The following is a 27,839-nucleotide window of genomic DNA, read 5'->3' on the forward strand; positions in this document are numbered from 1 at the left end:
CAACAGTTAATCAGAGGGGGATTTTGGTTTTTACAGATAGATGAGGGTGTTTTTCGTTATTTAGCCTAAGTTTAGAGGGATTTTCGTAATTTACCCATAAAATTAAAAGTCTTGCCCCGTCTTTTTACCATAGAGTCCCAAAAATAAAATAAAATAAAATAAAAAAGAAAAAGAAAAAAAGAGTCGTGGGGAAAGCCAATTGGCTAAAAAGTACATAACGTAACAGGTGGCCGGGTTTATATGTTACAAAACGAACGCTCCCTCCATTCTTAGCGGCGATCCGTTTAACAACTTTCTCTCTCTTCTCTCTCTCTTCTTTCTCTCACACACACTAAAAACACACACACACACACGAGAACATTCAACAAACCCTTCGTCATCATAATCAAAATCCTTTTTTGCTTTCACTTTTTTTTTTCCCCCCAGAATATCTCGCACGCCTGTACGTACAATCGAATCTGTATCTATATTTAACGGCCTTGATTTCAGGTTGCTTCTAATTACTACTATCACGTTTCCTTTTCTTTTTTTTTGAAATTTATTATTTCGTATTTTTAGGTTCACATATTATTTATTGCTTCCGCCTGTAAACGAAACGCAAGCTCGTTCCCCGTGAGTTTCCCCCCTTTATTCCGCCTTTTTACTCGCGCCATTGACATCGCATGCAGCGAAACGAATCGAGTTGGGGAAAATTTCTCTGTATTTTTTTTTATTTTTCTCGGATTTTAATGGGTAATTTTGGGTAATTGCAGTTCGGATCTGTGGATAGCAAGCGGAGCTGCATTTGGAGTGTTCCTCGACGTTGATTGGCTGCAATATATTTGATTTTTTGCGTATATTCGCGTACATTGTGATTTGTGTGCGTGTATATACGGGTAATTTTGGGTGGAATGGAGAAGGAGAGGAAAAAGTATCCGATTGGAGCAGAGTATTATACTCTGTATGAGGAGGTTGGGACTGGAGCCAGTGCTTCGGTTCATCGTGCTCTGTGCACTCCACTCAACGAGGTCGTTGCAATCAAAATTCTCGACTTTGAGCGCGATAAATGTGATCTGGTAACATTCCTTTGTAAGAGATTATGTATATATGTATAATCATATGTATGTGGATACTGGATAGAGTTTAAATTGTTTCGCGTATTTGTTTTCTGTGATCCTTTTTTATTTTAAATTTCTGTCGGAGAGGCTACGATTTTGGAATATGGATGCGTCTTCCTCTTAATTTTGTTGTTTGATGTTTATAGATTTTCATTTTAATATGATTTGAATACATGTGAAACAATGAGTTATTGAATCAAAAGATTATGAGAAACACGGACACGGAATTCTATTTTTGAAGTGACGATTACTAGCTAGGCTGTAAAAGTGTACAACAATAGCCATTGGAAAGTGAATTGCAATGAGAACTGTGGTGTGCAGTTTCAGTTTATTCAGTAGCATTGTAGTTCGATTAGGCTAGACGTCCTGCAGTTTGTAATTAATTGATTTGGTTAATTTAGCTACAACTACGTTGCAGTTTGTCTTAAGCTAGGAGTGCATGAAGATTTGTTTAAATAACAAACTTGGTTTGGTTTATTCCTTCATCTGATGAATATAATATACTGGATGATCTGATTGTTGAATTTTGCCCCAGAATAACGTTTCACGGGAAGCACAAACGATGGTACTTGTTGACCATCCCAATGTTCTCAAATCCCATTGTTCCTTCGTTAGTGATCACAATCTGTGGGTGGTAATGCCTTACATGGCTGGAGGTTCTTGCCTACACATTTTGAAGGCTACACATCCAGATGGTTTCGAGGAGGTTGTTATTGCTACGATTTTGCGTGAGGTATTGAAGGGCTTGGAGTATCTTCATCAACATGGCCATATTCATCGGGATGTCAAAGTAAGTAGTTTGAACTTTAAGCAAGTGTCACCTGCCAATTCAGACAAGCTTCTAAAATAAACAGAGCTATATACTCACAGCATAGGATCGGCATATCTTTTAAGATTGTCGTTACTCGTATATGTACTTTTATCATCTTAATTTGTGCATCTACTCTGTTTTTTGGGTGCTTCCAGGCTGGGAATGTTCTGATTGATACACGTGGTGGAATCAAACTGGGGGATTTTGGTGTCTCTGCCTACTTGTTTGATGCAGGTGATAGGCAACGCATGAGGAATACATTTGTGGGCACTCCTTGCTGGTATGAGTATCTGTATACCTCCATTTTTTTCTTTCCCATCATTCATTATGTTGAAATGTACTATTTATCTGAGGTGTGTGAGCGAAAGGTTACTGAATATAGATGCATGTGTACACGTACATCATAGATAGTGATGCACACATTTTTTGTAAACCTGAATTTTATAAAATTATTTGTTAGTAATTTCAGGTAAACATGTCATCAATTTTATTTTCTTGTCATTCTAATAAGAGGTGGTTTGTGTTTTCTAGGATGGCACCGGAGGTTATGGAGCAACTGCATGGTTATGACTTCAAGTCCGTTCATTTACTTCTCCATTTTTTTTTACTACAACAGAATATTAAACCATTTTCTTATATAATGGATTGGCAATTTACAGAGCTGACATTTGGTCTTTCGGCATAACTGCTTTGGAGCTTGCGCATGGTCACGCCCCGTTTTCAAAGTACCCTCCAATGAAGGTGCTTCCACCGTTACATATATTCCTTATTTTCTCTACACGGAATCAATTTTAATAAGTTTAAATCCAACGACATATACAATACAGTTTACTTCTGTAGGTATTGCTTATGACATTGCAAAATGCACCACCTGGTCTTGATTATGAGAGAGACAAAAAGTTTTCGAAGGTATGCTTGCTTAAAGCGTGTACTTGTCAGCTACTGATTAATGTTTTATCGATAAGCTATTTATGTCAATATATGGTGTGTTCAGTCCTTTAAGCAGATGATTGCTAGTTGTTTGGTGAAAGATCCTTCAAAAAGACCTTCAGCTAAAAAATTGCTAAGGAATTCTTTTTTCAAGCAAGCTAGGTCAAATGATTATATTTCTAGAACTCTTCTTGAAGGGCTGCCAGCTCTTGGTGATCGTCTTCAGGCATTGAAGGTCTGTGCTTATAAAGATATGTTGAGTTAATATAGGGTAACGTGTTCTCTTTATTAAGTTTTATCCTGATAGAAGTATACATGACTTCAGAGAAAGGAGGAAGATATGCTTGCACAAAAGAAAATGCCGGATGGACAGAAAGAGGAAATATCCCAGGTTTGATTCCGTACCACAGAAAATCATTTCTGGTATTATCTAGTAAAGGAGATCAATCCTGTCAATTTTCATGTCATCCGTTTGAAATGCTTTATAAATAAATTCCTTAGTTTATGTAAGGGGAACGTTGAATAGAACTTTTCTCTATTTATGCAAAGCCATTAAAATTTATTTATCAGTGAGTAATTCCTTACTCTGATTTTTTTCTCCGAGCTGGTTTGTGGCTGAAACCGTACATAAAAGCGTTGGCAGAAATTTATAAATGACATAAAAATATGAGGAGCCAATAGTAGGACGTCCTGAAATGTTAATTCAAAATGACTGCCCTGAAATATTTTCTATCAGATCAACAAATAACATAGGAGTGATATGCTCAAATCTCCGCTTTGACTTTTACCTTTAGTTAGATTAGCGGTTGGGTGAAAAAAATTATATTTGATTTGGGCTTACAACTGGAAGGAAAAAAAATTATATTTGATTTAGGCTTACAACTGGAAGGAAACTTGCAGCACAAGACTATAAGATTTCATCTTTCGTGGCGGCAGAGAAGGGTTTTGGTTCTCTTAATTTTAAATTTTCACCACACTTCAGCTCGAACCTTCAGTTTAGGTAGTTATTACTAGTATTCATACTCTTAAGAGCCCACGCATATCTGAGAGTTGTGTCTTCGCAGTTTTGAATAGTGAGACGTAATAAAGACTCACATTCCCTCTGTTGTAGTCTTGTATATACCTCACATCATGGTCTTCAAATTTACCTTTACTTTTGCAGTCTGAACTTTGTCAATGATCTCATCTTTTAGAAGTAGATTGGCTACTACTGAGTATGAGGTTGCTAAAAGTACTTTCACCTGGACACGAGAATAAATTTGTGTTACAGGTGTAAAAGGCCTCTCCATTAGTTAAATGTTCCAGTAACTTGCAATATTGTCATTAGGGAAGGGAAAATATTCTGGGAACTTCGAATAGGAGCGTTAACTGTAGTAAATTTGTTCATTTGGAATTATTTTAGCTTATATGGTTATGTAATTCTTTTTATGATGCCCTATGGTACATCCCCGTAGTTTCTGACTTTCTTGTTTGTTTCCTTTCTTTTTATGTTCGCAGAACGAATATAAACGTGGGATCAGTGGTTGGAACTTCAACCTGGAAGATATGAAGGCGCAAGCTTTGTTGGTATTCACTGTTTTCAGCTTTCGATTAGATGATTTGTTGCTGCCAAAGATTTCTTATGGTGAGAAGATAATACATATTTGCTTGCTTGCAGGTACAGGATGATGATGTGGTTTGTGAAAAAGATGAAAATATGCAAACTAAACAATTGCAGGACCAGCCATCTTCTTCCAAAAGTTGTAAAGTACTAGAACACCAGTTGTCCTTTGCAAGCCAATATTCTGATGCTGAAGATTCCGTAAGTTAATAATGTTTTTTTCCCGGGCAGGTAGTTCTTCTCTTTCTTTAACATTCCAGGTCTTCGCAGGATGATAATACCGTGCCCTTGAACACATCATTGAACTCCACAACTAACATGTATGTCATCATAATTGACAATACTTCTATATTTCCTGTAAAAATATCATTTGTATCCTGTATTATATACCGTATAGCTATTTTTGTGTTGCCTATATCCTTTTCTGTTGTTTCCATATAACATCTAGCTCTGATTATTTCCTTGTATATTCTAATTAAAAATTAATCTTCTCTTTCTTAGTGGTAATTGTGAAAAATCCAATGACGACGGGAGTGTTCCTGGTTCAACTTTAGAACAGCCAAACACGAATATGTCTATTGGCCATGGGAATCGGACAGAAAGCAGTTTAGCGTCAGAGGTGAATAAATCATCAGAGGGAGCTCCCACAAGGTATAATCAGAAGTATGTTTCATTTCTATCTATACTATAATGCTGACCTTACATTTCTTGTATTGTGTTTTACTCTTCTCTTCTATTCTCAAGTTGTTTTTTTTTGTATGTTTACTAGAAGTAGCACCAGTATATATACTTCTGTTTCCCAGAGCATGATCTAGTTGCATAAATAATTTGCTTCTCAAGTTGTTATCGCGATACTTGCATATAAATTTTCTCCTCAATATCACATGTCCTTTTACATTGACAAATTTTATTATGACTTCTAATACTCAGTGACAAGATCCAAAATCAGTCACAGAGTTTGTTACATGCCGGGCCTACCAATCTGCAATCGATAGACTCACAGTCGGACATAATTTCCAAAGGTTCAAAATTATTAGGCAAGTCATCTATCTCATTCAGAACTTTGTCTTACAATGAAGATTGCTCTGTACTTTAAAATTGCATATCTGTAATGTAGTTAATGGTGAAGAAGTTGACGAGAAGGCAAAGAATCCAGTTGTTCAGCAAAAAGGACGATTTAAGGTTACGTCAGAGAATGTTGATATGGAAAAGGTTAATATCAGGTCTTAATTGGAGTAGTGTTTTTCACATTTATGTAACATTTATTTTAACATTGATTATTTCCTTCCTATAGGCTGCTCCGGCTCCTATACTACAGAAAAGCCACAGTGTACAGGTTGGTGTGAAATTTTAAGTGTAATGGAAATGCAAGACATCTCAATTTTTTTTCTTTTGGAATTAACTAAAGCATGTCATCTGTTTGTTCCTAGTTGGCAAGTGACTAAAAATAATTTGATTCTGTGATTGGTCATTTCTTTTGATCTTTCTCCGTATAATTTGAATCTTTAATAAGAGAGTTACTAAAATTTGATTATTGTTGTCAATGAGATCCTCAAAGAAAGAATATGCGTTTATATTTTGTAACACATGATTTCGACCAATTGGACACCAACATGTGTAGACTAAGTCAACTTATGGCTTCCGTATTCATTAAACATCATTAGAATGATATATATGTGTGCATTAGAATATGTCTTAAATTAAGATTTTGGATATTTAGGTGATGGCTCAACTTCCTGGCATTTCTTCACCATTGACTTCTGAGGCTGCTCCAGCAAATTCTCCGGGTCAGGGCTTGTTTTACCCTCTGCAGTCTGTTCTAAATACAAATATTCTTCAAAGGGTAAATGGTTCTTCTTGAGAAAAAAGTTGTCGTTTGTTTTTCTGTCTTTGAATAATTGGTCAATGTCCTGATATTTTCATTCTACGTTGCTCTCTTGGCAGGAGACTATTCTTTTTCTAATGAAGCAAGTAGTTCTTGGGGAAGCTTCAGGTATCATCAATCTATTCACCATAGCATATTGTATATGCATACATAGAATCTTCCAGTATAATGCAACTATCCTTCTTTGCAGGCTCAACGGGCACATTAAACACGGAGATGGCAGAGAAATCATTGGTATGCAAAAGTTTAGGGATATACTATAACCAAGTATGTGGTCTGAAATTGTATTTATCTACACATTGGTAACAAGTGAATAACAAATTGATCAGTGCATTTGGGTTATTAATATAAGTTTGAAGCAGAGACGAAGTATATTTGTCAATTCCTTCCTAACATTCTTTATATTTTTTTCAGCCTAGTACATTTATGCGTACTTTAATTGAATAACGGGTGCCGGTTGTTGATTGATTTTGTTTGCAAATTGTTTTTTTTTTGCCAACTGTTTTGTCTTGCAGATAGTTATATGTTTTCTATGTTCACCAAGTTATTTTTTTTTCCTTTTGTAGTTAGAGACTGCTCACGAAAGGGAAAAAGAGTTGCTCCGTGAGATAAGTGATTTACAGTGCAGGTATTTCTTTTCCCTTTTCTTCTGCAGAATATATGTTATAGCAATCTTACTGAATATAGATAGTTTTTTTTTTTTTTTTTTAACGGGACTGATATCTATTGTGTAGGCTTCTAATCACCCAAGAAGAGCTCCAAAAATATAAATCGATACACGGCGAACTCTCGAATTTGACACATTTCTAGGTAAAGTTTATATATAGCTCTGCTAACTTGCGCAGATACCAACAGGATGCACTTGGTCATGTATTATCTTCCAAGTTTGTATCGTTTAGTTTTACTACTAGACTAGCTTATTCGATTATAATTTACGATTACGGTTTACGATTTATGATTTATGATTTATTAGTATTCTTCCAGCCTATCATTTTGAGCTTTGTTTATCACTCTGCATTAGACATTTCTATTTATATATCATGTGAATGATGCATATTTTCACCAATCAAAAGATAGGGCATAGTTGTTTTGCAGTAGAGCTTTCACGATTTGTTGACACTATTTAGTATACGAGGTGTTCTACTACGAAGAACACGTCGACCGATAAGTATAGATATTAAACTCTGCGTTTTTTTTTGACAAATTAAAAGGGGGAAACGCGTTTTTCAAACAACATCAATCACCGAATTTTCCTTTAGTTTCATGGCAAGAAAAAGTTTGGTTCATGTCATTCGGAAGAGATGGAAAACATGCTTAAAATGTATTCGCCTTTTTTGGTCGCTTTCGCATACCTTAACTATTCATAAATGTCCATATATGTACTAATGCATGTTCACGTTACATGAGCGTTAATGCTATAAATTGACACGTGGCTGCATGCCATGTCACAGCAGTAGTACACACTTTTGGAACATTGTGGGGTGTCTTAGATATAATGAAAGATCTAAGACTCATCAGTTTTTTTTGAGGCACGAAAGAGTCCCAAAAATTAATGAGCTGAAATCAGTTATAAGGATCAATGCCTATGAATTATGATGTTTGTTAATTGTTTCCTCACACTATATCAGTGACCACTTTTTCGAGCTGTAAATCTTTTGTTTTCGACAAACAATAGATATATACTGCACGTAATGTATTTCATCTGATGTAACATCGACCAAACATATGACTTAAGATTTGATTGAAGTTGAGGCCTGGGGCAAGCAAAGAAAAAAAAAGATCCCTATAGAGATAAATACAGCCACCCCGAGATAATTCTAAATTATAAAAAACCCTTCTTATTTGAATAATTACAGCCACCTCCTCAACTATGTAATTTTTTTACGAAAAAATCCCTCATAGTTGAGGGGTGATTTCCCAAACAGGAGGAAGTGCTCGTAATTTGGACTTACCTTAGGGGGTTTGCTGTAATTTGCTCATATGTATATAATATGAAAGAACAAAAGTATTGAACATCTCAACTGTAATCTGCAAAGCTACCATTTTCAGATTTTAGCAGGTTGAAAAACAAAGAAGCTGACAAATAGTAAATGAATAGTCCAATTTTGTGCTAAAAAAAGAATTCCATTTATTGCTGTACAATCGGTTCTTGAGAGAGAGAGATAAGCGAAGGGACAGCATAGACAGCTTCCATTAAAGAAGTAGTTCACAATTAATTGCAAGGTTTTCAATTTCGTTTTCTCTTCCTGTACACATAGTTGTACTTTTGTACTTTGCATATATATATATATATATATATATATATATATATATATGTAAAAGTATTCTTTTAGAACATGGTAGAAAAGTAGAGAGAGAAAGATGAAGAATAAGAGAATCATCACTCCAAACACAAGGGAAGAAGCTCCTCTGTTTTCTTGGCCATGGGACAACTTGCAAAATTTCAAGGCATGCATCTCTTTTTTTCATTCTTTTTTGCTTATACATAATCTGATTAATTAATTAATTTATTTATTTGTTTTTGGTAATTTGTAAACAGTATTTGCTATATGGACCACTAATTTGCAAAGCCCTACATGCAATCTACACAAAAGAAATCACCAAGAATGACAATATTTGGTGCCTACATATTCTCATCTTGTTTTACCATAGAGCACTTGTTCATCAGCTTTGGTCATCTTACACAAACATGCTCTTCCTTAATCGCGCTCGTCGAATCGACCAACGGGGCGTCGAATTCAATCAAATCGACGCAGAATGGCACTGGTATATGATTGCCTTTTTCGGTGAATTACACCTGCACGAAATAACTTTAAGGTCCATGTGGTATCAGTAATTACAATCACCTCTAAAACATTGTTAGAAATCCTGACGGAATACTGCGTTAGATAAGTTATTCCATTAATGTTCTTCCGAACTATTAGTTTCAGACAGTAGTGAGAACAACATAGAGCTAGTGGGTGACATGGCTCCCCCAATATTTCTTAAATCCTTATTATATAAGATTTATAAATAAAGTCTCTGGTAGCATTAACGGCCCGCGAAAAACAAATATAGTGCATATCGGTCCCCAGGACATGAAATCCTGGCTCCGACAATTGTTTCAGGGGTGGGGCTATAATTATCAGTACCAGAGGGACCTTAAAATTATTTTAACATACATCAGGGGTGTAGATGTAATTTACTCTTACTTTTTTTTGGTAAATTACACCTACACCCCTTAGGTATGCTAAAATAACTTTAAGGCCCCCGTAGTATCGGTAATTACGATCACCCCTAAAACATTGTTAGAAACCTTAACAAAATAATGCATTAGATAAGTTATTCTGTTAGGGTTTTAACAAACTACAAGTTTCAAGAGTGGTAGAGACAACATAGAGCTAGGGGGTGACATGGTTCTCCTAACATTTCTTAAATCCTTGTTATATTATATAAGATTTGCAAATTTTCCTCTATGGTAGCCTAACGGCCCCGCAGAAAACAAATATAGCCCATATCCATCCCCAGGACATGAAATCCTGGCTCCGGCAATTGTTCCAGGGGTGTGGCTGTAATTACCAATACCAGAGGGACCTTAAAGTTATTTTAGCATACCTCAGGGGTGTAGGTGTAATTTACCCTTACTTTTTTTTTTTCTTTTTTTTTGGTTTCCCCCTATAAATTTTCTTGATTTTTTGAATATGTTAAAACAGGGATAATTTTCTGATACTTCAAATTACAGTGGCTTCTCTCTCTTACATGAGTTTCTCTCTCTTGGCAAATCTCCCATTGTGGGATTTAAGGGGTATTATTTGCTGCATAATACTCCACGTTGGAATATCAGAGCCATTTTATTACTGGATTCACAGATTATTACACACCCCTGTTTTGTTCCAACACTACCACTTTCTCCACCATAGCTCGAAAGTCGTAAATCCTTTCACAGGTAACCGGAAAAAAAATCGAAAAAAAAAAAAAAAAAACCCATCAATCTTATTGTATCTTGTAACAATTTGTCAGACACGTTTCGGTTTTTATGTTACAGGTGCACATTTGTCGTTCTTGGAGCATATATTACTTTGTGTAGTCATAGGAATTCCGACTCTGGGAACCGCGTTAATCGGATATGGATCGATTGGCCTAATGTACGGTTACCTCTTCGTCTTCGATTTTCTGAGGTGTTTGCAACACAGCAATGTTGAAGTTGTCCCTTGTCAACTATTTCAGGCTATTCCTCTCCTCAAGTATCTCGTATGTACACCGACGTAAGTTTAATATAAATTAGGAATTGTCATTTTCAACTTACAGGTAAACCTCCATAAATTAATACAGTCGAGACCAGACATGAAATATTAATTTAACACATTGTCCTTGAGTCGTGGTCGTGACCAGAAGAAAGTATTATTTAAACGAGGTTATTAATTTATCGAGTATATTGTACATAATTTATTTTTTGTATTTTGCATTGTACTAAAGTTCTGTTTGGTTCTTGCAGATACCACAGTCTTCACCACGCGGAAACGGGGACGAATTTTTGCCTATTCATGCCGTTTTACGACAAGTTATGGAATACCTTAAATGGAAAATCATGGGATCTTCACGAAGAAATTAGTACTAGAACAAGTGAGTGATCTTTTTTTTTTCCTATTGTCTCGTAAACGAAAACGGGCTTATGTTACTTTAAATGCTTATGTTTTTTTTTTTAAATAACCGGTACAGATAGCAGAGTGCCTGATTTCGTGTTTCTTGCGCACGGTGTGGATATTATGTCGGCTATGCACGCGCCGTTTGTTTTCCGATCGTTCAGTTCGATTCCGTTCAGTACAAAGCCGTTTCTGATTGTGATGTGGCCTTTTACTTTTGTTGTGATGCTGGTTATGTGGGCGAAATCGAAGACTTTCTTGTTCAGCTTTTATAATCTTAGAGGTCGTTTGCACCACACTTGGGCGGTGCCTAGGTTCGGTTTTCAGGTACTCTTTTTTTTCGTCTTTTTTTTCGAGATGTTGGTTTTATTACATTATATTAGGTAGGGATGGAAAACGGACAATCGCATTGGAATTAGCACTTTCGGAAAAAAACTGTTTTTTTTTCGGAAGTTGGAAGCTGATTTCAATTATGTTTCAAAAAAATCGGAATTTAGGGAATTGGTATGTAAAATTGCCTCCAAAATCGGAATCTTTTGCATCGAAATCGGCGGGATTCGGAAAATTTCCGATTTTTAATAACCTAAAATATAAAATACATGAAAATTTTGATATTCTAAGTGTAATTTGCAAATTTTTCGAAATTATTTTTCGGAAAATACAATCGGACCAGAAATCGGAATCTAGTTATTCAATTCCAAATCAAAACATAAATTGAAAAATTGAAAAACTGAAAATGAGAATTACAGAATCCGGAAAGAAAAAATTGTTTCGAAATCGGAAATTTACAGATCGAGATTGTCTGAAAACGAAAATTCCGTTCAAATTTCCAGCACCCCTGGCATTATTTCTTATTTTATTTTTTCGGTTGCAGTATTTCTTGCCTTTTGCTGCAGAAGGCATAAACAACCAAATCGAAGACGCTATCCTTAAAGCCGATAGAATCGGAGTTAAGGTCATTAGCCTTGCCGCATTAAACAAGGTAACCCGTTTATTTCGTTTTCATTATGTAATGTGTTACTAACTAATACTCAACTATCACATAGTTACTAAATTCTCGAAATAAACTAACGATTTGCAGAACGAAGGCCTAAACGGAGGCGGGACCCGTTTCACGAACAAGCATCCAAAACTTAGAGTTAGATTGGTCCATGGTAACACATTAACCGCTGCCGTTATCCTAAACGAGATTCCTCGAGACATTGACGAGGTTTTCTTAACCGGAGCCACTTCTAAACTCGGTCGAGCCATCGCCCTTTACCTTGCTCGTCGAAAAGTCAAAGTTATGGTAATAAAAACTACTCACTCAATATACAGTAGAACCTCGACAAATTTCCCTGACTCGATAATTTAATAATTCGCTAAATTAATGGAATTTCCCTAGTCCCGACTGTATTAATTTATAGAGGTTTGACTGTATGTATATATTATTCTGGGGTAGATGCTAACACCGTCTGAAGAGAGATTCCTGAAGATAAAAAAAGAAGCACCACTAGGTTTCGAAAATTACTTGGTTCAAGTTACTAAATATCAAGCAGCTAAAAATTGCAAGGTATGTAATGCTATATTTCGTATTTGGACGATTTCGAATTATCAAATAAGACTCGATAAACTTAATTAATCGTACGATTTTTTTTTTCTAGACATGGATAATCGGAAAGTGGACAACGCCCAGGCAACAGTACTACGCTCCGTCCGGTACACATTTCCACCAGTTTGTGGTCCCGCCAATTATTCCATTCCGACGAGACTGCAGTTACGGGAAACTAGCAGCAATGAAGCTTCCGGAAGATGTCGAGGGACTCGGTTCGTGTGAGGTATTATAATATATATCATAACATATAACGAACTTCACTCGCAATTATATTATATTCCATAAAAAAGTACAATTTTTCGATAATTTTTGTTTTTTAGTACACGATGGAAAGAGGAGTGGTGCATGCTTGCCACGCTGGCGGGGTGGTTCATCTTCTAGAAGGTTGGAAGCACAACGAGGTGGGCGCGATCGATGTCGATCAGATCGATGTCGTCTGGAAAGCTGCACTTCGACATGGCTTCAAGCCCTTGTAGATTTTTCTTTTTTTTTTTTCTTTTTTCTTTCCAACAACAATATATATACACTTCCTTTATATATGTTGTTCTTGGTGTGTGTGTATATATATATATATATATATATATATATATATATATATATATATATATATATATATATATGCACAAGTCACAACAAAAATGTAAAATGCAAAAACAACATAACATTAATAATTTCATAAATAAAAACACACACACAGAAAGAAAAAGAAAAAAAAAATCAAGAACTAAGGTGAAGAAAAGTTTGAGCCATGGGATGCTTAGCCTGAGAGAGGTGATGAGGTGGCAGAATCTCGACGATCTCACCGTTGACAAGTAGGCACGCCACGTCAGCAATCCTCTGTATCTGTTTGATGCTGTGAGAAACAATAACAACGGTCAAACCGATTTCATTCTTGAGCTTCACAAGCACATCTTCTATGTTCTGAGTCGATATCGGATCCAACGCGCTCGTTGGCTCGTCCAGTAACAATACCTTCAAAAATAAAACAAAATCGGACATTCAATCACAAAAAATAAATAAATTAATTATTTTAAGAAATTTAATTTAATTTTTTTTTTTGTTTGTAAATTGACCTCGGGTTCATTAGCTAAAGTTCTGGCAAGAGCAACTCTTTGAGCTTGTCCGACGGACAATTCTGCCCCCGATTTTGTGTAGAAAGAAGAATCGAGATCCGCAAGAGCGAGTAATTTGTATATTTCGTTGTCGCTTAGCTTTTTCCCACTTAATTCCGGTCCGTATCGCACGTTATCTGCAACGGTGCCTGCGGGTTTAACCGTAACCGTAAATTCATCGAATATCTTCCTCAACTTTATAATTATTTTCAATTTTCATTTCGAGACAATGAACAAAAGAGAAGAATACATCAGAGTAGGTACATCATCAAATCTGCATAGTCTTGAAATTTTTGTAAGCTCAGACGTGTCGAAAAATACGGATCCCGACATTACACAAGTAGCACCTTCGGAAAAATTCTAATTGGGTTCCGAAAAAATCAGGAAATGTTGGAAATTGGAAGTATGGAATTCGGAACGAGAAAACTTTGTTCCAAAATCGGAAAATTCTCGGATTCGGAATCGTGGAAACACGATGAATACATTGATATTACAAAGTGTAATTTTTCGGAAATTGATGAAAAGTATTATTCCAAAATCGAAAACATTCTGATCGGAATCTCGTCAAAATTTGAATATTCGGTTCCGATTTCCATTAATGATAATTCATAATTCATAATTCAAAATCGAAAAATATTATTTTTTCATTATTATTATTTTTTTTATTTTTCATTTTTGTACCTTGGAAGAGAACAGGGAGCTGGAAAAGCATGCCGACTTTGCGGCGGAGGGTGAGCACGTCGATATCGCAGATGTCGACGCCGTCGAGGAACACGGTGGCGGAAGCGGGCTCCCACAGCCGGTTCAGGGCCCGTAGAAAGGTTGACTTTCCACTCCCGCTCGGCCCGATGACGCCCATTATCGCTCCTCTCGGTATGTCAACGCTGACTTTGTTCAGAATCACTTCATCCTTGTCAGATACCTTTGTCAGATCCCTCACCTCGATCTTCGCGCTGGCCGAGTGCCACTTATCCGGCGGCGGCGCCGCCGCTAGCAGCTGCTCCTGTGCTTCGTCTAATCAGTTGCCAAAAAAAAAAAAACTTCAAATTCATCAATAAAAACAGTTTAAAAAAAAAAAATCAGAGGATTAAATTCGAGATATGGGGTTTTGACCTAGAAACGGCATTGCAATTTTGCACGAATCAGAAGATGGAGATCTCAGAAAATTTAGTGATGTTTGTAATAGGAAATTAATTGCACATATTCTCTAGTATTTATTTAATTATTATTGAATATTTTAAAGGTGTGGCTAAAGAAGAACAAGAACAAGTAAACCTTCCTGAGGTAGAACAACGTGGGGATGAATAAAATCAAGAATCTGGACACAAGTGTTACACTACCTACATAGTTGTTGAATTCATGTGTATATATATATATATATATATATATATATATATATATATATATATATATATATATATATGTATTTATTTTATATAGATAGAAGCACATTTTGGTATATGAATATATGCAACACCTAATAATTTTGAATAACAATTTGATTCACCATACAACTACATAATTTTGAATTAAAACACTTGATACCGTAAGGTTGTTATTTTTAACTAATGAGATTGAGAAGTAGTTAAAAGTTTTAGGCCCAAGTATTAATTTTGGGGTCGGGCCCAGACTTGGTAAATTCTCGGAGGCCCGATTTATGGACATGTCAAGCCAACTAAAGTCTAGTCCAGAGTAATCCTCTTGATCTTGACCGTTTAGATTAGTTCGTTTAATTGTGTACGTTCACTCAGTCAAGCTTAACTTTCTTCTCTCAACCATACTCTCAGTTTGCATGCGCTGCGCCGTTTCTCTCTCCTCCTTTCTCCATCTCTTTCTCTGAACATTACTTTCGTCATCAACTTGTTTTTTTTTTTTTTTTTCCAGAAACTATTTACAAGTTTTTGCCGTAAATAGTCAACTTTGACTTGTGAGCAGATTTGTTGTCTCCTACTGTTGGTTATGTGCCTATTTATAATGCCCTAGCGACAAATGTACAACTTATCTATACGCGTCTCTAAATTTTCTTCATTCAATGTTCTTCTATAAGTGATTGTATCTCTGAGTGAAAGAAAACTGAGGTTTAGTGTGCGTGAAAGTGTCATTTCGACTGATTAACTGTGAATGTGTTGGTGAGTCAACTCAATGTGAATATTGGAATTAATCTAGAATTTTCTAGGTTCGAGCGATTGTGTCTTGGTGCTGATTTCCGATTTGAGTCGTCGCTTTCTTGGATTTGTGGACTGAACACGAAACAATATAGTACTCAATCGGAAAATTACTTAGAAGTGGAATGTATTCATTTAGGCCAACATTTACTTACCAAAATGGAATCATCAAACCACACTTACATCATAACGGAATCGTTTTCTTCTTCTTCTTCCCTCCCAAAATTTCATGTTTTAGAATCTTGAATTTTGACAAAACCATAACAACAAAAAATGAAAACCCAAAAAAAAAAAAAACAGCACAAAAATAAAATATCTTTAACGTTGTTATCCAATAGTCGCATTTTAGGAGGAATTGTTTATTCACCCAATAACACGAGGACACGTCACTCCTCAGTAGCTGATGCTCTGGCAAGTAGCGCTCACGGCCGCCAGAGGCGCGTGGTCTCCACAAAAAACACTAAGCAACGACATCTAAAAACGAGACCTTCCTATAATCAGAAATTGTTAATGCCCAACTGTTTACACCTCCGCCAAGTCTAGGTACAACCATCTAAGCACAACGTACTACATTATACAATCGTACTCTCTGCATCAATAGTTGTACCCTAGATTAAAATTAGACAAAACCATTACTTTCTAATCAGATACAATACGGGAAGAGAGAGAAAAGGGAGTGTTTGAAGAGGAGAGCGATCAGAGAGAGAAAAAAAACGAAGGAAAGGGGTATTCAATTTTCTGATTCTTCGGAGAAAATCGAAAATGCGAGGCGAAATTTGAAGGGATGAGAAGCAATGGCAGGAAAAACTGCGTGGGTTTCTTCTGAGGAGAAGTGAATAGATACAAATACAGCTTGAGAGAGTGTGTTTTGGGATGAATTTTTGATTATTCCCCCCCTGAATCTCAATTCTGGGAGCTACAATAAGGTCAGCCCATGTAATTTGTCGTTTCTGTGAACTCATTTTTTTGCCCGACGAGTTCGAATTTCTTAGTTCTGCTGATTCGTTGTTTTGTTCGAGTTTGAATTTTTTTGAGTGTAGAAGTATTTGGATTTGAAGTTGTGAATTCAAGCTTGAATCTTTTGTTGATGTGATAGGGATTGATTTTTCAGGTTACCGATAAATTGTGGCGGTTTACTTGAGAGTGGGCAAGCAGGGAAAGTATTCTTTAATTTGAATTTTTGGGATTTAGGTCAATAAAAGGGCTCGTTTGGATTGTAGTGAATTTGGGATTGGCAGTGGAGGAATTTGAATTTTTTTCTTGGAATTTGGGTTTTGGAGGGAGAGTTTGGTTTGATTGAGAAATCGAGATCTCATGGTGTGAACTTTTACTCCGTCTGATTGTTGTAGTGGGTAATAGTTCATCAGCCCGTTGAGATGGGTTTTCGTTCGGCGGTGTTAGGGTTGTTACTGGACAGGCTAAATGTTATTTGGAAAACGAGCTTTCGGAAATGGAGCGAAACAACCCTAATTTAGTTTAAGGTTCCGGGGCATTGTTGTGCATCGTGTATTTCTTTCTGTTTACATGTATATTTAGTGTGGAAGGAGAGATAGAGTGAGAGTGATAGAGAGAGAGATATATATAGATAGATAGATACAGAGAGATGCAACCACCTCATCAGCATCCGCGAATCAATCTTGACGAGCTGAAAGCACAGATAATGAAGAAACTAGGGCCAGAGGGTTCAAAGCAGTACTTGTATTACTTGCACGGATTCTTGAATTTAAAGCTGAATAAAGTCGAGTTCAACAAGCTCTGTCTGAGAATACTCGGGCGGGAAAATATCCCGCTCCACAATCAGTTCATTCGTTCGATACTGAAAAATGCATGTAGTGCAAAAACCCCACCGCCAATAGCAAGTCACAAGGACGATGTTTTGAAACACGTTACACATGTCGGAAGCAAGGAGACCTCGGACCACCAGAACGGGTCCCACATGGTACTACCTGTCTCGCCCCGTAAGGCTAGAACAGGCTCTCGTGATAGAAAAAGTGGGGACCGCCTCAGTGCTCTTGCACCTTACACGAAGATCGGTACTCAATTGAGTGGTTCTCATGTTGTTTTGGAAAACGGGAATTTTCAATCAAGTAATCAAGAATCTACAGTAGTGAAGAGATTGCCAGATGGTTTAGCTCCTGTACATAGCAAGGACCAGACTGAGTCGGTAGTTAGAAATGACGTGGAAAAAACGGCTTCTGCCAGGAGCCCGCTCGTGGCCCCACTTGGGGTTCCGTTTGGCCACATCAGCATCGGTGGGGCCCGCAGAGGTTTGGCCCCGGCGAGTAGCGGCAAGTTTGTACGCGAGGATGCATTGTTGGATAGTGGTACATTAAGGGAACAAATTGAGCAGATTGCTGTTAAACAGGGGCTTGAGGGGGTATCGGCTGACTGTGCGAATATACTTAACCATGGTTTAGATTCTTACTTGAAAGGGTTAATTAGGTCTTGCATTGGACTCGTGGGAGCAAAGAACAACGCCCACGAGCAAAACCCTCGTACAAAACTGATAAACGGTGTGAAACCAGGTCATCATTACCAAATTCAGAATTCGGAAGTGCGAGAACAAAAAGTCAACCGAGCGATTTCCTTGCAGGACTTTAGAGTTGCTATGGAGATGAATCCACAGCAACTCGGTGAAGATTGGCCTTTGTTGTTAGAGAAAATATGTACACATGCATTTGAAGAATAACACGGATTATGAAATTCCCTGTTTTACAAGTTAGTACTGGATCGAAAGGCCTGCTTTGTGGGCCAGGGTGTGGCATTCATTGTTCTCTGTGTATTACGAACAGGGAACAAAGCAGGGCATCTTTATGCCATTCTGCTATCGGGCTTTTCTTTTAACTGGAATTATCGATTATCAAGCAATCATCTGGATGAGAAGAATATGCCCAAGTTAGGCTGCAGTGTTGTATGATTAGCATTATCTCCTCTTATAATTTTTTTTTTAATCCTTTTCTTTTTCTTTCTTTTTTCCTGTAATTTATAGCCAATGAGAAATTCTAGAACAGTTTTGCAGGAAATAATTTGTGTAGTTCAGTTATTTAGAAAGAAAGGGTGGGATGCGTGTTGCAGTAGTCGTATGTATGTAACTTCGTTAATCAAGATTTGTTGAAATTTCTAAATTTAACAACACGATTTGACCAACTGCACACTTGTTTTTAGTTTCATTTTTTTTTCTTACATCATATAAGTTCTTGCTTCGGGTGTGTTTTCGTTTATCTTGCCGATGTAGTATCGTGCAGCCTGGTGGTTATTTGAAATGTTTGCCAAGAAAAGGAATAACTATACTTCATCTAGTATATTAAAAAAACTTTATGCCATTTCATCAATGATATGGAAATAACTTCCAACGAAAAATCCGGATTCTCTGTAGTTCTACACATCTTGCAGGTTATATTGCTTTCCGATACTATATGCTGAGGAATTAAGTGTTCAGACTACACTGGTGAAAGGTCACAGGTTATTTCATAGACCTTTTCTCCTATTTATGTAATTATTACTTTTTATTTTGCAAATTTCATTAGTATCAGAACACGTCTCGGAGCTTTCCGAAAAGAACGAGTATACACTTCTGAATCAATCATCTTATGTAAAAAAAAAAAAAAAAAAGGTTTCTTTGTTTGTTTTACAGCCACAGTGACATACACGACTCTTACTTTTTTTCGTTTATCTTGTATTCCGTTTTCAGGAAAAAATCGCAGTGCTGATTTTCTCTATGTAGAAATATTTGGTGCACAGCTCATTTCTCTAACTTGCTGTGCAAAATTAGGCCGTTCAGCATGCCGGGACAAACTGCGTTTGTGTAAGTTATTTTTTTGTGCATGTGCTTATTGTTTTTCTTCTTTTTTTTTTTCGTTTTCTTTTTTGCTGCTGTTGTCTTTTCCAATGTGCTTATTTAGTTCTAGTTATGTAGTTATTATGTTAGTGTTGAACTTCATTTCTTTCACTTTATGGCCTCGTCTGGGAATGTTGATCGGGATTTTTTAAGTATGCTACCTAGAAAAAGGAAAAATAAATAAATAAAAGGGAGTTGGTTAGGATTACATCGTCCGATGTCCATGATAATATAATGCCATTATTTTAAGATAAGGAAAAAAAAGAATACATGTATCAGTTATGCAGTCACTTAACACCAGGTATTCAGTAAGAACTGAAAATTATAAGCCACAAACTTAAAGAAATCCGTGAAAGATATTCTTTTTTGAACATGAAAATTCTCGTAATTCGACATGCTTTTATCTTGTTTCCGTCGTCCTCGTTGATAAACATTAATCTTCTTGTAATGAACTCATGATTAATGATGGTATTGTCTCTTTTTTTTTTGTCTTCTTTTTCATTATCGGTCACTGCAATTTCCGTTGTGGTCTCTAGTTATCAGATTTTCTGTATATATATATATATATATATATATATATATATATATATATATATATATATATAATCTACATTATTTACGTGGTTTTATGTCGTTCATTTTAATACTGTGCTGCCAATTTATATATTGAAATTACAATGAATGAGAACCGTTCGATCCTTCAATGGTCGAGAATCGAAGCAGTCAACTGTCGATAATTTAACTTCTGCTGCTTACAGATTTTCGTCTTTATTTTTTCACAATCGTTTCTCTGATGCAGGATATGCCCTGAAACATTCTCGCAAGACGAACAAGAATATATCTATATATATAAAATATAAAAAAAATAAAATAACTCTAAAGAAAGGTTTTCAGCCCCTCGGAAAACAACTCATCAGTAAGAGCAGGAGCAATCCACTGTATCTGATAAAACGTCGTATCCCACAAATCATCTTCACCCGCATGCGAAAGTATACCCTTCTCCTTCATACTCGTGACAATCCTTCTCAAAAGGTTCGGAACAATCTCCGGCACATTCGAATCTCCATAAACCCCCAACTCAGCCTTCATGCACGTGTCCATCCTCCTAAGCAACCCTAACCAAAAAGTCCGGAAATTCGGAGATTCTGAAATCGGCCTCAAAAAGTGCAAGTACACTTCTGTCAAAACCTCCATCGACACCTTCAAGGTACCTTCCATGCTCCTCGTTTCTCTCTCCGCATTCTCTCTCCTCGAGTACTGCAGCATCTTCTCGTGCAGGTCGTCCACCATCGCGAATATAATATTATAAAACGAGTTTATGCAATTCGTCGGCGTAAAAAGAAGCTCCTCTGCCAATAAGAAGCTCCTCTGAAGAGAAATCACCGCATGGTTCCTCACTTCCTCTCGTCTTGCTAAACTCGTCTTCTTTAGAGATTCTCCGAGCCTCTGAAATAAACTGATCGGATTCTGATTCCTCGTATCTTCAACCGAAGAAGAAAGACTAGCATTGCTTGCGACGCTCGAACAGCTACCCGGATCGGAATATCCGGTTCTATACCACTCGACCAATAAACTCGCTGACTCAGCTAATAAATCCATGATCTTGATGTTTTTTTCGACTCGGCTATTTCTCAGGGCTACGAATGCGAACGCGCAGTCGATGCAATGCGAATAGTTTGTTTTCGTGATGTGGGTTTTGTCGGACATGAGTGTGATCAACGCCTCGACTCCTTGGTCGTAGGTTTCTGGGTGTCGGCCCGTAGCAGACAGCAGGTGTAAAACCGACATCCATCCTAGTTGCGTTTGCAGTTTTTGAGGATGTTCGGTAACGATTGTGCTAGCCGACTGTAATAGAAACTCGCAGCATGTTTCTAGAATCTCCTTCTCCATTCGCCACATCAGATTTATTGACTTGAATATGAGTTCTTCGGCACCTTCCATTTTATCCAAAGCAAGAATCTTGAGGCACGTCTTCATCAAAGAAACAATGGCCTTTTCGGCGAAAGGTATAGGCGAAAAGAGCGGAAACTGCGCCACTTCAAGCAAGTAATCGTTGTAATAAGGCCAAAACGAAGAGAATCTGTGCGTATTTGCCACAGCTATGGAGCCAATCAGCTCCCAGCAGAATCCGACTGTCTCCTCCTCCTCCACCGGGGTGCTGAACTTCTGCCCTTTTCCGGCGGCAGCAAATATGATGCAGCGGCCGAGGTTCAAAAGAGAATCTTCCGGTAGGGTCGAACTCGTTGTGAAGATGCTTCCGATACGGCACTGTTGGATGACGGTCATGTTCTGTTCGAATTCGCCCATTCCGAGGTTTAACGCTTCTTCGACGCTCTCCATCGACATGAAATTTAGAAACCTTGCCATAATTCCGGAACTATGCCGTTTGTTTCCGAATTTCGGATCTTGACTTGGTTTCTCGACCGGTGTGTCTGAAGGCGAATTTTCTGTCTCGACGATAATCGACTGTGGAAGCAACTTCAGCCTCTTGAGCTTTAATAAACACTCGATTATTGTCCTCCACCCCCCTCTAATTGAGTCTTTGAAAGTATTTGCAATAGTGAAAACAGCTAAAATCGCCATCTTTGGCTTCATATCGTGGCTGAAAGCGTACAACGTTTCATCTGCAGATGCGTAAGGGTTTAACAATGTCGTGAATTTGCAGAACGAGCAGAGGAGTTCGTCTAGTATATCTTCGAGCCCGTATTGTGCTATCCTAGCTATCGAAAACAACGCCTCGATGCATTCATGTAGCATATCCTCATCGTCGGATTGTTCGAAAACTGCCGCCACAGTTGCCACCGCCGGTCCGGCAATGCAGGCAAACATATCCCTACCCAATCTACGGTCGAAATTGCACATGATGAACGGTTGGATGATCTTGGCCCGGTTTATCAGCTGTATCCATCTATTCGGGCTCATTTCGATTATCTTTCCGGGCTGGTCGGACAGGCTTATCGCGTTGCCCGAAATGGAGTGGAAGAGCTCCGATAGGTACTCGCGTGGCAGATCGCTCCCTCCGTTGATCGAGCGGTTGTTTCTGATGAAGTCCTCTTCGGTCATCTTCTTCTTCACCTGCGGGTTGTGCTGGTCCGTGTTAAGCATGATTATTGAGTAGCAGAGGATCATTACCGAGTCCTTGCTGACGAAGATTTCCGACGACTGCTGGTCATAGAATCTCTCTGAGAAAGCTTCTAGAATCCTCTGGATCTTTTGCGACTCCCCGGGCAGTCGGAAAGTCTCGAGGTATGTTCTTAAACCAGTGTCGAGCACCATACCGGAAAACTCGAACGTGTCGGTGAATTCTTTTAACACTCGCATGTGAAATTCTTCTGGATCGCCTAAATAATCTCCGATCATCGTTTTGTCTAATTTCGGAGTGTATCGAAAGAAAACGGCGTATGCTTTAGGGTCCGGTGGGTCCGATATCAACTGAGAGTATTTCAGATACTCCAGTCCCTTCTTATCGTCCCGATTGAAATGGCTCCCCGCAATTAAAATCTTTCTCTTTTGGACTTTTCTCACCCTCACGTAATCGACCCAATTGTCGTTATTGGCGTCGTTGTCCTTTTTTGTCTTTTCCTCCCAAAAGGGTCGGTACCCGGATATCTCGACCGGGTACGGGCCGGACGGGCTCGGGTCGTCTTCTTTGTCGATGTTGTCAGCAATGTAGTGGAAAATTACGGATAGGCCCTCGAAGGCTTGGACTTGGATGCTCGTTAGTAGGCCCCCCGTGGGGAATGCGTACTTGCATAGGAGCTTGCCCATTTCCTCGAAGACGTTCCGGAAGGTGGGGTCGCAGTCGTAGTTGACATAGACTTCGATGATGAAAGACGGTTGCCTGCAGAAACTGATGACGCCCTCAACCGCGACTTCTTGGAGCTGGAGGGGGCTCGTGGGGCCCGCTACCCTAAATAGCACGAACGAGAAGAACGATTCGAGCTGGAGACGAATCGACCTGGTTGTGATCGGAAAATGTTATGGTAATGATTTTTCGAGAATAAAAAAAAACGAAAAAGAAATCGTTTACCCTCGAAGGAAGTGGTATATGTTGAGAACTGTGCTTGAGATCATGGATAAAACGAGTGGACTCGAAGACGCTCCGTAATGGATTAAATGATGGAACAAATCGTCTTGGATCATGCGAAGGAGCTTCGGATGTTTCCCGATGCTGTCTCCACTCAACTCTATAGCCGAGTTGATGAGGTACAACGCGAAGACCTGCGTGTTCTCGTCGGCGATTTGGAAAGTCAACCCGTCGGTCTCCATTATATCGACCACGTTAAGCAAAGAGCAGAGGAAATGGAAGATGTCGACGGCGGATCGGATGCCGTATCGCGAGTCGAGGTTATTGTCCTCGGTGTCGGATTCGGAGTTCTCCCAATCCTTCACCTCGATATCGGGCAACCTCGAGTATATCATCTGTATAAGCTCGTGCATCGTGTGCCTCGCGTTCCGCTGGAGGAGGTCGCCCCGCCCGGCCGACTGCTGGACCACCTGAAAGCACGTGTTCACCACCGTGCACACCGAGTTGTCGGTGAGGAGAATCGAGGCCTCATGCCGCATGATTGCCGTCAGGACCTGCGGTATTAGGTCATTTATACAGCCAACATATATATAAAAAAAAAAAAAAAAAAAAAGAAAGAAAGGAACCTGTAAAATCCTCATCATAACGGCATCCTCGGTAATGGGGTTGGTTTTCTCGAGGCGGCAGCCGGTTATGGCGGTGACGGCGGAGTTGATGACGTCTTTGGCGCCAGGTGTTTTGGTGTCGAAAATGCCGAGGCGGAGGATTTTGAGGATGGATTGGAGGGTGACAGCGGTGGCGACGGACGGAATGTCGTCGCTCTGGATGACGTCGAGGAACGGGGAGAGGTAAAGGGAGGGGTCGACGGAGCGCCATGGTTGGTTGGGGTTGAATAGGAGCGCCCGAAGGGATTTGAGGGATTGGATAATGGCTGGGTCGCATGCGTCGTCAGGGTGGTGGTGGTGGTGGTAGTTTGATTCCGGCGAGCGGCGGATGACGGCGAGTAACGCCCCGACCTCGGTGTTGAGCATGCATGATAGCCCGAGTTCTTTTCGGTTGGATTTGATCTTGTTGTTTTCGTCTTCTTCTTCTTCGTTGTTGTTATCGGCCATGGTAGTGTGTAAAGCTGTTATTTATGTCCAGTTAGTTATGTGTGGCTTGGGAAATTATAGGGGTATTGTTTTTTTGTTTTTTAATTTTTAATTTTTAATTTTTTTTATTTTTAATTTATGTAAGCAGACAAATAGCCGGAATGTTTGCTAATGAAGAGGCTGGCTTGTGAAGTTATGGTTTTTTTTGTTTATTAATTTGTATGGTTAGGATTCAAGAATTGAATATTTCTAACTACTAAGGTTATTTTTCAACCTTAAATAGGACAGAAATAAATACTTACAAATACAAATTATGAAGCTAACTTGCAAGAAGATAATTGTCAAAATAGTCTAGGACTAATCTCTAAGTAGAAAAATAATTTTCAAATATTTTCGATTCAGCAATTATCGAGTACATTTTTTTGGGGGAAATACAGTTTTCGTCCCTCAAACTTGCACCGATTTCATATTTGGTCCTCATGTTTAAAAAATTCAATACTTAGGTCATTTTCGTCAATTTTTCGTTAGTACTAACATAATCAATCGTGTACCCTTCACTGCCTAAACGGACAGACTAACGGTAAGTTGACGAAAATGACCACAAGTGTTGAAGTATTGAAACATAAAGGATCAAATGTGTTTTTTGTGAACATTGGGGACCGAATATTGAATCACTGCAAACTTGAGGGACTAAAACTGTAATTTTCCCATTTTCTTTTAGGTGTGGAAAAATTCATCTAAACAAAATACAAACAGATGGTCAAAAGTCAAAGCAAGTGAAATCAGCCCAGTCAAAGGTTCTTTTCCACTGTAAAAACTCCCTTGCAAAACAAAGTGAATATGTACAAGAAATGACTTTTGTGCAGTCATTTTACAGAGCAGAAACTGAAAAGGACAAGTACATACATACATAACATATATATATAGATATATTATATATATAGTTTGCTTATAATGTACACATAATGGCACATTTTAAGAACCATTGTCATTTCTACCACATAAGAAGACTATATAACCAAACCGGGAACTGACGACGATGCTTCTTGCTGAGCTGTCGTGCCGTGATTGGACCACGCGAAATTTCTCGAGAACCAGCGGTTCTTCCGCTTGGCGTTCTGCGAGATTATTTCCGATTCAGTCCTTCTCAACATCTCCCACATTATCTGAACATCCTCGTACTCACATGTTTGCACATCATCGTGTAGTTTCAGAAGCCCCGCACCTAATTATTAAACAAAAAATAAACAAGAAAATTAAATTGTTAGAATATAACCATCCATTCATTCGCATCACCACTATTTTATTTGAAATATCTCGTCTTTGAAGTAGTTACATTAAGGGTAAATTACAACCACATCCCTAAGGTAAAGACTATTATGAAAAAAAATCCCTCATCTTTTTATAAATTACATCTAGCCCCCTCCAGTTTGTAAATTTCTCATATCCACCCCCCTACAAAGGTGTTAATGTAAAAATCTACAAATGACAGTTGTGGAACGTAATTATGAAAAAATGAGGGTTTTTTTCCATAAGTAGACCTTACACCAGGGACGGTTGTAATTTACCCTATTAAACATTAATTAAGTAAATAAGTGAATGATTAGGCTTATTACATTAGTGATGTCATTTTTTGGAAGCTAGCAAATTTATGTTATTAAATTGATGATGTCTTGTCACACTAAGATCTCCAATATCTAATATTTTAATGTCTTGTGGTGGAATTTACCTAGTGGATTTGATCAATCATAAATCATAAGTGGATTCTTTATATATAATTTACTATCAACCAATATTTTTTTTTAAAAAGAAAAATGACTCTTTGCCAAACCCATCATTATATTAGTGCCTCTTGAATATATATCTAACAAGTGTCATTTTCGACTTGTCGATTATTAAAACCGAAAACTTGTGTTACACTAGATAAAAAACTGACTTTTCGTCCAATAAGCTCTAAAACTCGACCCGACTCGAGCTCGATTAGAAGAAAAAATGTATGAAAAGCCGAACTATTCAAGCAATTCAATTCATGTTATGCTTGATTAAAGCTCGTTCTCGATTTAACTATCAAACCAAGCTCAAACACTTAACTTTTAAAACTCGATAAGAAAAAATATGAAACAAGTTTGAACAACCATACATTCGGCTCAAAACTCGATTCATTGGCAACCCTATCACCAAGGTGTACATGTAATGTAATTATAAGCATTCATCTACACACCACCACCAACATTAATGTTGGTGGACCCATAGGGTCAAGGGGGCCTTGGCCCCCAAAATTTCTCAAATTCCTATATTATTTTATAGGAATTATATAAAAAAATTCGTGTATAATAGCATTAACAACCCCTCGGATTCTTTTAACGCATTCGACCCCGGACTTAAAATCCTGACTCCGCTAGTGCATAAATTAAATAAATAAGGTGTTGCCCTATTCATAAGTTATAAATTGATGAATCAAGAAATCATTATAGAGTAACATAATCAATATATAAATTATTGCGAATAAACACAAAAAATCCCAATTAATTTAGGGCTAACCGTTTTTGCGAGACTTGACACGAGCAGAAACAGAGCACCAAACTCTCCGAACAGGGAAAACCACTCTGTGCCACCACTCCATCACCTTCCTCCGCCGCCGAGTCGACTCACCACCACCGCCACCACCTAACCCGCCCCACAACAACTCTCTACTACTCTCTCCACCCCCTTTCAAATTCTATCCCAAAAAACACTGCAGTATTAGTAGTCTGTACATATACACAAAAACACACACACTTGTTATTTAGAGAGAGAGAGAGAGGAGAGAGAGAGAGTCTTGTGAAGAAATTCTTTGGCTTTTGTTTTGGCACTAAATAATAATAAAGACGTAATACTTTTTGGGGGTTGCGCACACATGTAAACATTTCTTTATGTTTTCACCGACACGTGACACTGTGCGGTGGGATTTTTTTTTTCTTTTTCTTTTTCTTTTTTTGGGGAGGATATTTAATGAAATTAAATTGTTTTCCGACACGTAATCCGTGTTGAGACCCGGTCTTTCTTCTTGGGATTTTTCGAATTTTTA

General features: G+C 38.0%; 6 protein-coding genes across 18 annotated transcripts; 3 read left to right on the forward strand and 3 right to left on the reverse strand.

Moving 5' to 3' along the window:
* The first annotated feature begins 240 nt into the window (after positions 1 to 240).
* On the forward strand, positions 241 to 7,314 carry LOC105975943 (Protein kinase superfamily protein). Of its 13 annotated transcripts, none has more exons than XM_088822993.1 (22): positions 243 to 489; positions 559 to 612; positions 753 to 1,055; positions 1,633 to 1,887; positions 2,064 to 2,188; positions 2,440 to 2,484; positions 2,568 to 2,649; positions 2,749 to 2,817; positions 2,903 to 3,073; positions 3,164 to 3,229; positions 4,336 to 4,404; positions 4,496 to 4,639; positions 4,709 to 4,758; positions 4,940 to 5,089; positions 5,369 to 5,475; positions 5,556 to 5,650; positions 5,733 to 5,774; positions 6,159 to 6,281; positions 6,383 to 6,431; positions 6,514 to 6,557; positions 6,890 to 6,951; positions 7,058 to 7,314. In XM_088822993.1, the coding sequence occupies exons 3-22, from the start codon at positions 891 to 893 to the stop codon at positions 7,131 to 7,133; spliced, it is 1,989 nt and encodes a 662-aa protein (XP_088679119.1). In that variant the 5' UTR covers positions 243 to 489; positions 559 to 612; positions 753 to 890; the 3' UTR covers positions 7,134 to 7,314. The 13 variants fall into 13 exon arrangements, with proteins under 13 accessions (XP_088679118.1, XP_088679119.1, XP_012856655.1 ...); XM_088822994.1 differs by having other exon boundaries at positions 272 to 442; XM_088822987.1 differs by having other exon boundaries at positions 278 to 489; positions 6,514 to 6,590.
* Positions 7,315 to 8,625: 1,311 nt separating this feature from the next.
* Positions 8,626 to 13,078, forward strand: LOC105976129 (very-long-chain aldehyde decarbonylase CER3). The gene is made up of 11 exons (XM_013001423.2): positions 8,626 to 8,771; positions 8,863 to 9,089; positions 10,016 to 10,248; positions 10,348 to 10,567; positions 10,798 to 10,925; positions 11,022 to 11,272; positions 11,820 to 11,927; positions 12,027 to 12,233; positions 12,387 to 12,497; positions 12,589 to 12,762; positions 12,860 to 13,078. The coding sequence occupies exons 1-11, from the start codon at positions 8,685 to 8,687 to the stop codon at positions 13,013 to 13,015; spliced, it is 1,902 nt and encodes a 633-aa protein (XP_012856877.2). The 5' UTR covers positions 8,626 to 8,684; the 3' UTR covers positions 13,016 to 13,078.
* Positions 13,079 to 13,180: 102 nt separating this feature from the next.
* On the reverse strand, positions 13,181 to 15,010 carry LOC105975570 (ABC transporter I family member 17). The gene is made up of 4 exons (XM_013000771.2): positions 14,765 to 15,010; positions 14,333 to 14,665; positions 13,613 to 13,800; positions 13,181 to 13,511 (listed from the first exon to the last, which is right to left on the reverse strand). The coding sequence occupies exons 1-4, from the start codon at positions 14,775 to 14,777 to the stop codon at positions 13,257 to 13,259; spliced, it is 789 nt and encodes a 262-aa protein (XP_012856225.2). The 5' UTR covers positions 14,778 to 15,010; the 3' UTR covers positions 13,181 to 13,256.
* A 1,312-nt stretch (positions 15,011 to 16,322) lies between these two features.
* On the forward strand, positions 16,323 to 18,963 carry LOC105975997 (uncharacterized). The gene is made up of 2 exons (XM_013001268.2): positions 16,323 to 16,742; positions 16,928 to 18,963. Exon 2 carries the CDS (start codon positions 17,420 to 17,422, stop codon positions 18,503 to 18,505), a length of 1,086 nt encoding a protein of 361 aa, XP_012856722.2. The 5' UTR covers positions 16,323 to 16,742; positions 16,928 to 17,419; the 3' UTR covers positions 18,506 to 18,963.
* A 1,329-nt stretch (positions 18,964 to 20,292) lies between these two features.
* Positions 20,293 to 24,939, reverse strand: GNL2 (GNOM-like 2). The gene is made up of 3 exons (XM_013001316.2): positions 24,308 to 24,939; positions 23,685 to 24,235; positions 20,293 to 23,612 (listed from the first exon to the last, which is right to left on the reverse strand). Exons 1-3 carry the CDS (start codon positions 24,791 to 24,793, stop codon positions 20,531 to 20,533), a joined length of 4,119 nt encoding a protein of 1,372 aa, XP_012856770.2. The 5' UTR covers positions 24,794 to 24,939; the 3' UTR covers positions 20,293 to 20,530.
* Positions 24,940 to 25,549: 610 nt separating this feature from the next.
* Positions 25,550 to 27,643, reverse strand: LOC105975567 (elongation factor). Its single transcript, XM_013000767.2, has 2 exons — positions 27,314 to 27,643; positions 25,550 to 25,997 (listed from the first exon to the last, which is right to left on the reverse strand). The coding sequence occupies exons 1-2, from the start codon at positions 27,393 to 27,395 to the stop codon at positions 25,783 to 25,785; spliced, it is 297 nt and encodes a 98-aa protein (XP_012856221.2). The 5' UTR covers positions 27,396 to 27,643; the 3' UTR covers positions 25,550 to 25,782.
* Between the last annotated feature and the right edge of the window lie 196 nt (positions 27,644 to 27,839).

The sequence above is a fragment of the Erythranthe guttata genome, chromosome 9 (assembly GCF_056151865.1).
Source record: "Erythranthe guttata isolate IM_541 chromosome 9, IM_541, whole genome shotgun sequence".
NCBI classification, from domain to species: domain Eukaryota; kingdom Viridiplantae; phylum Streptophyta; class Magnoliopsida; order Lamiales; family Phrymaceae; genus Erythranthe; species Erythranthe guttata.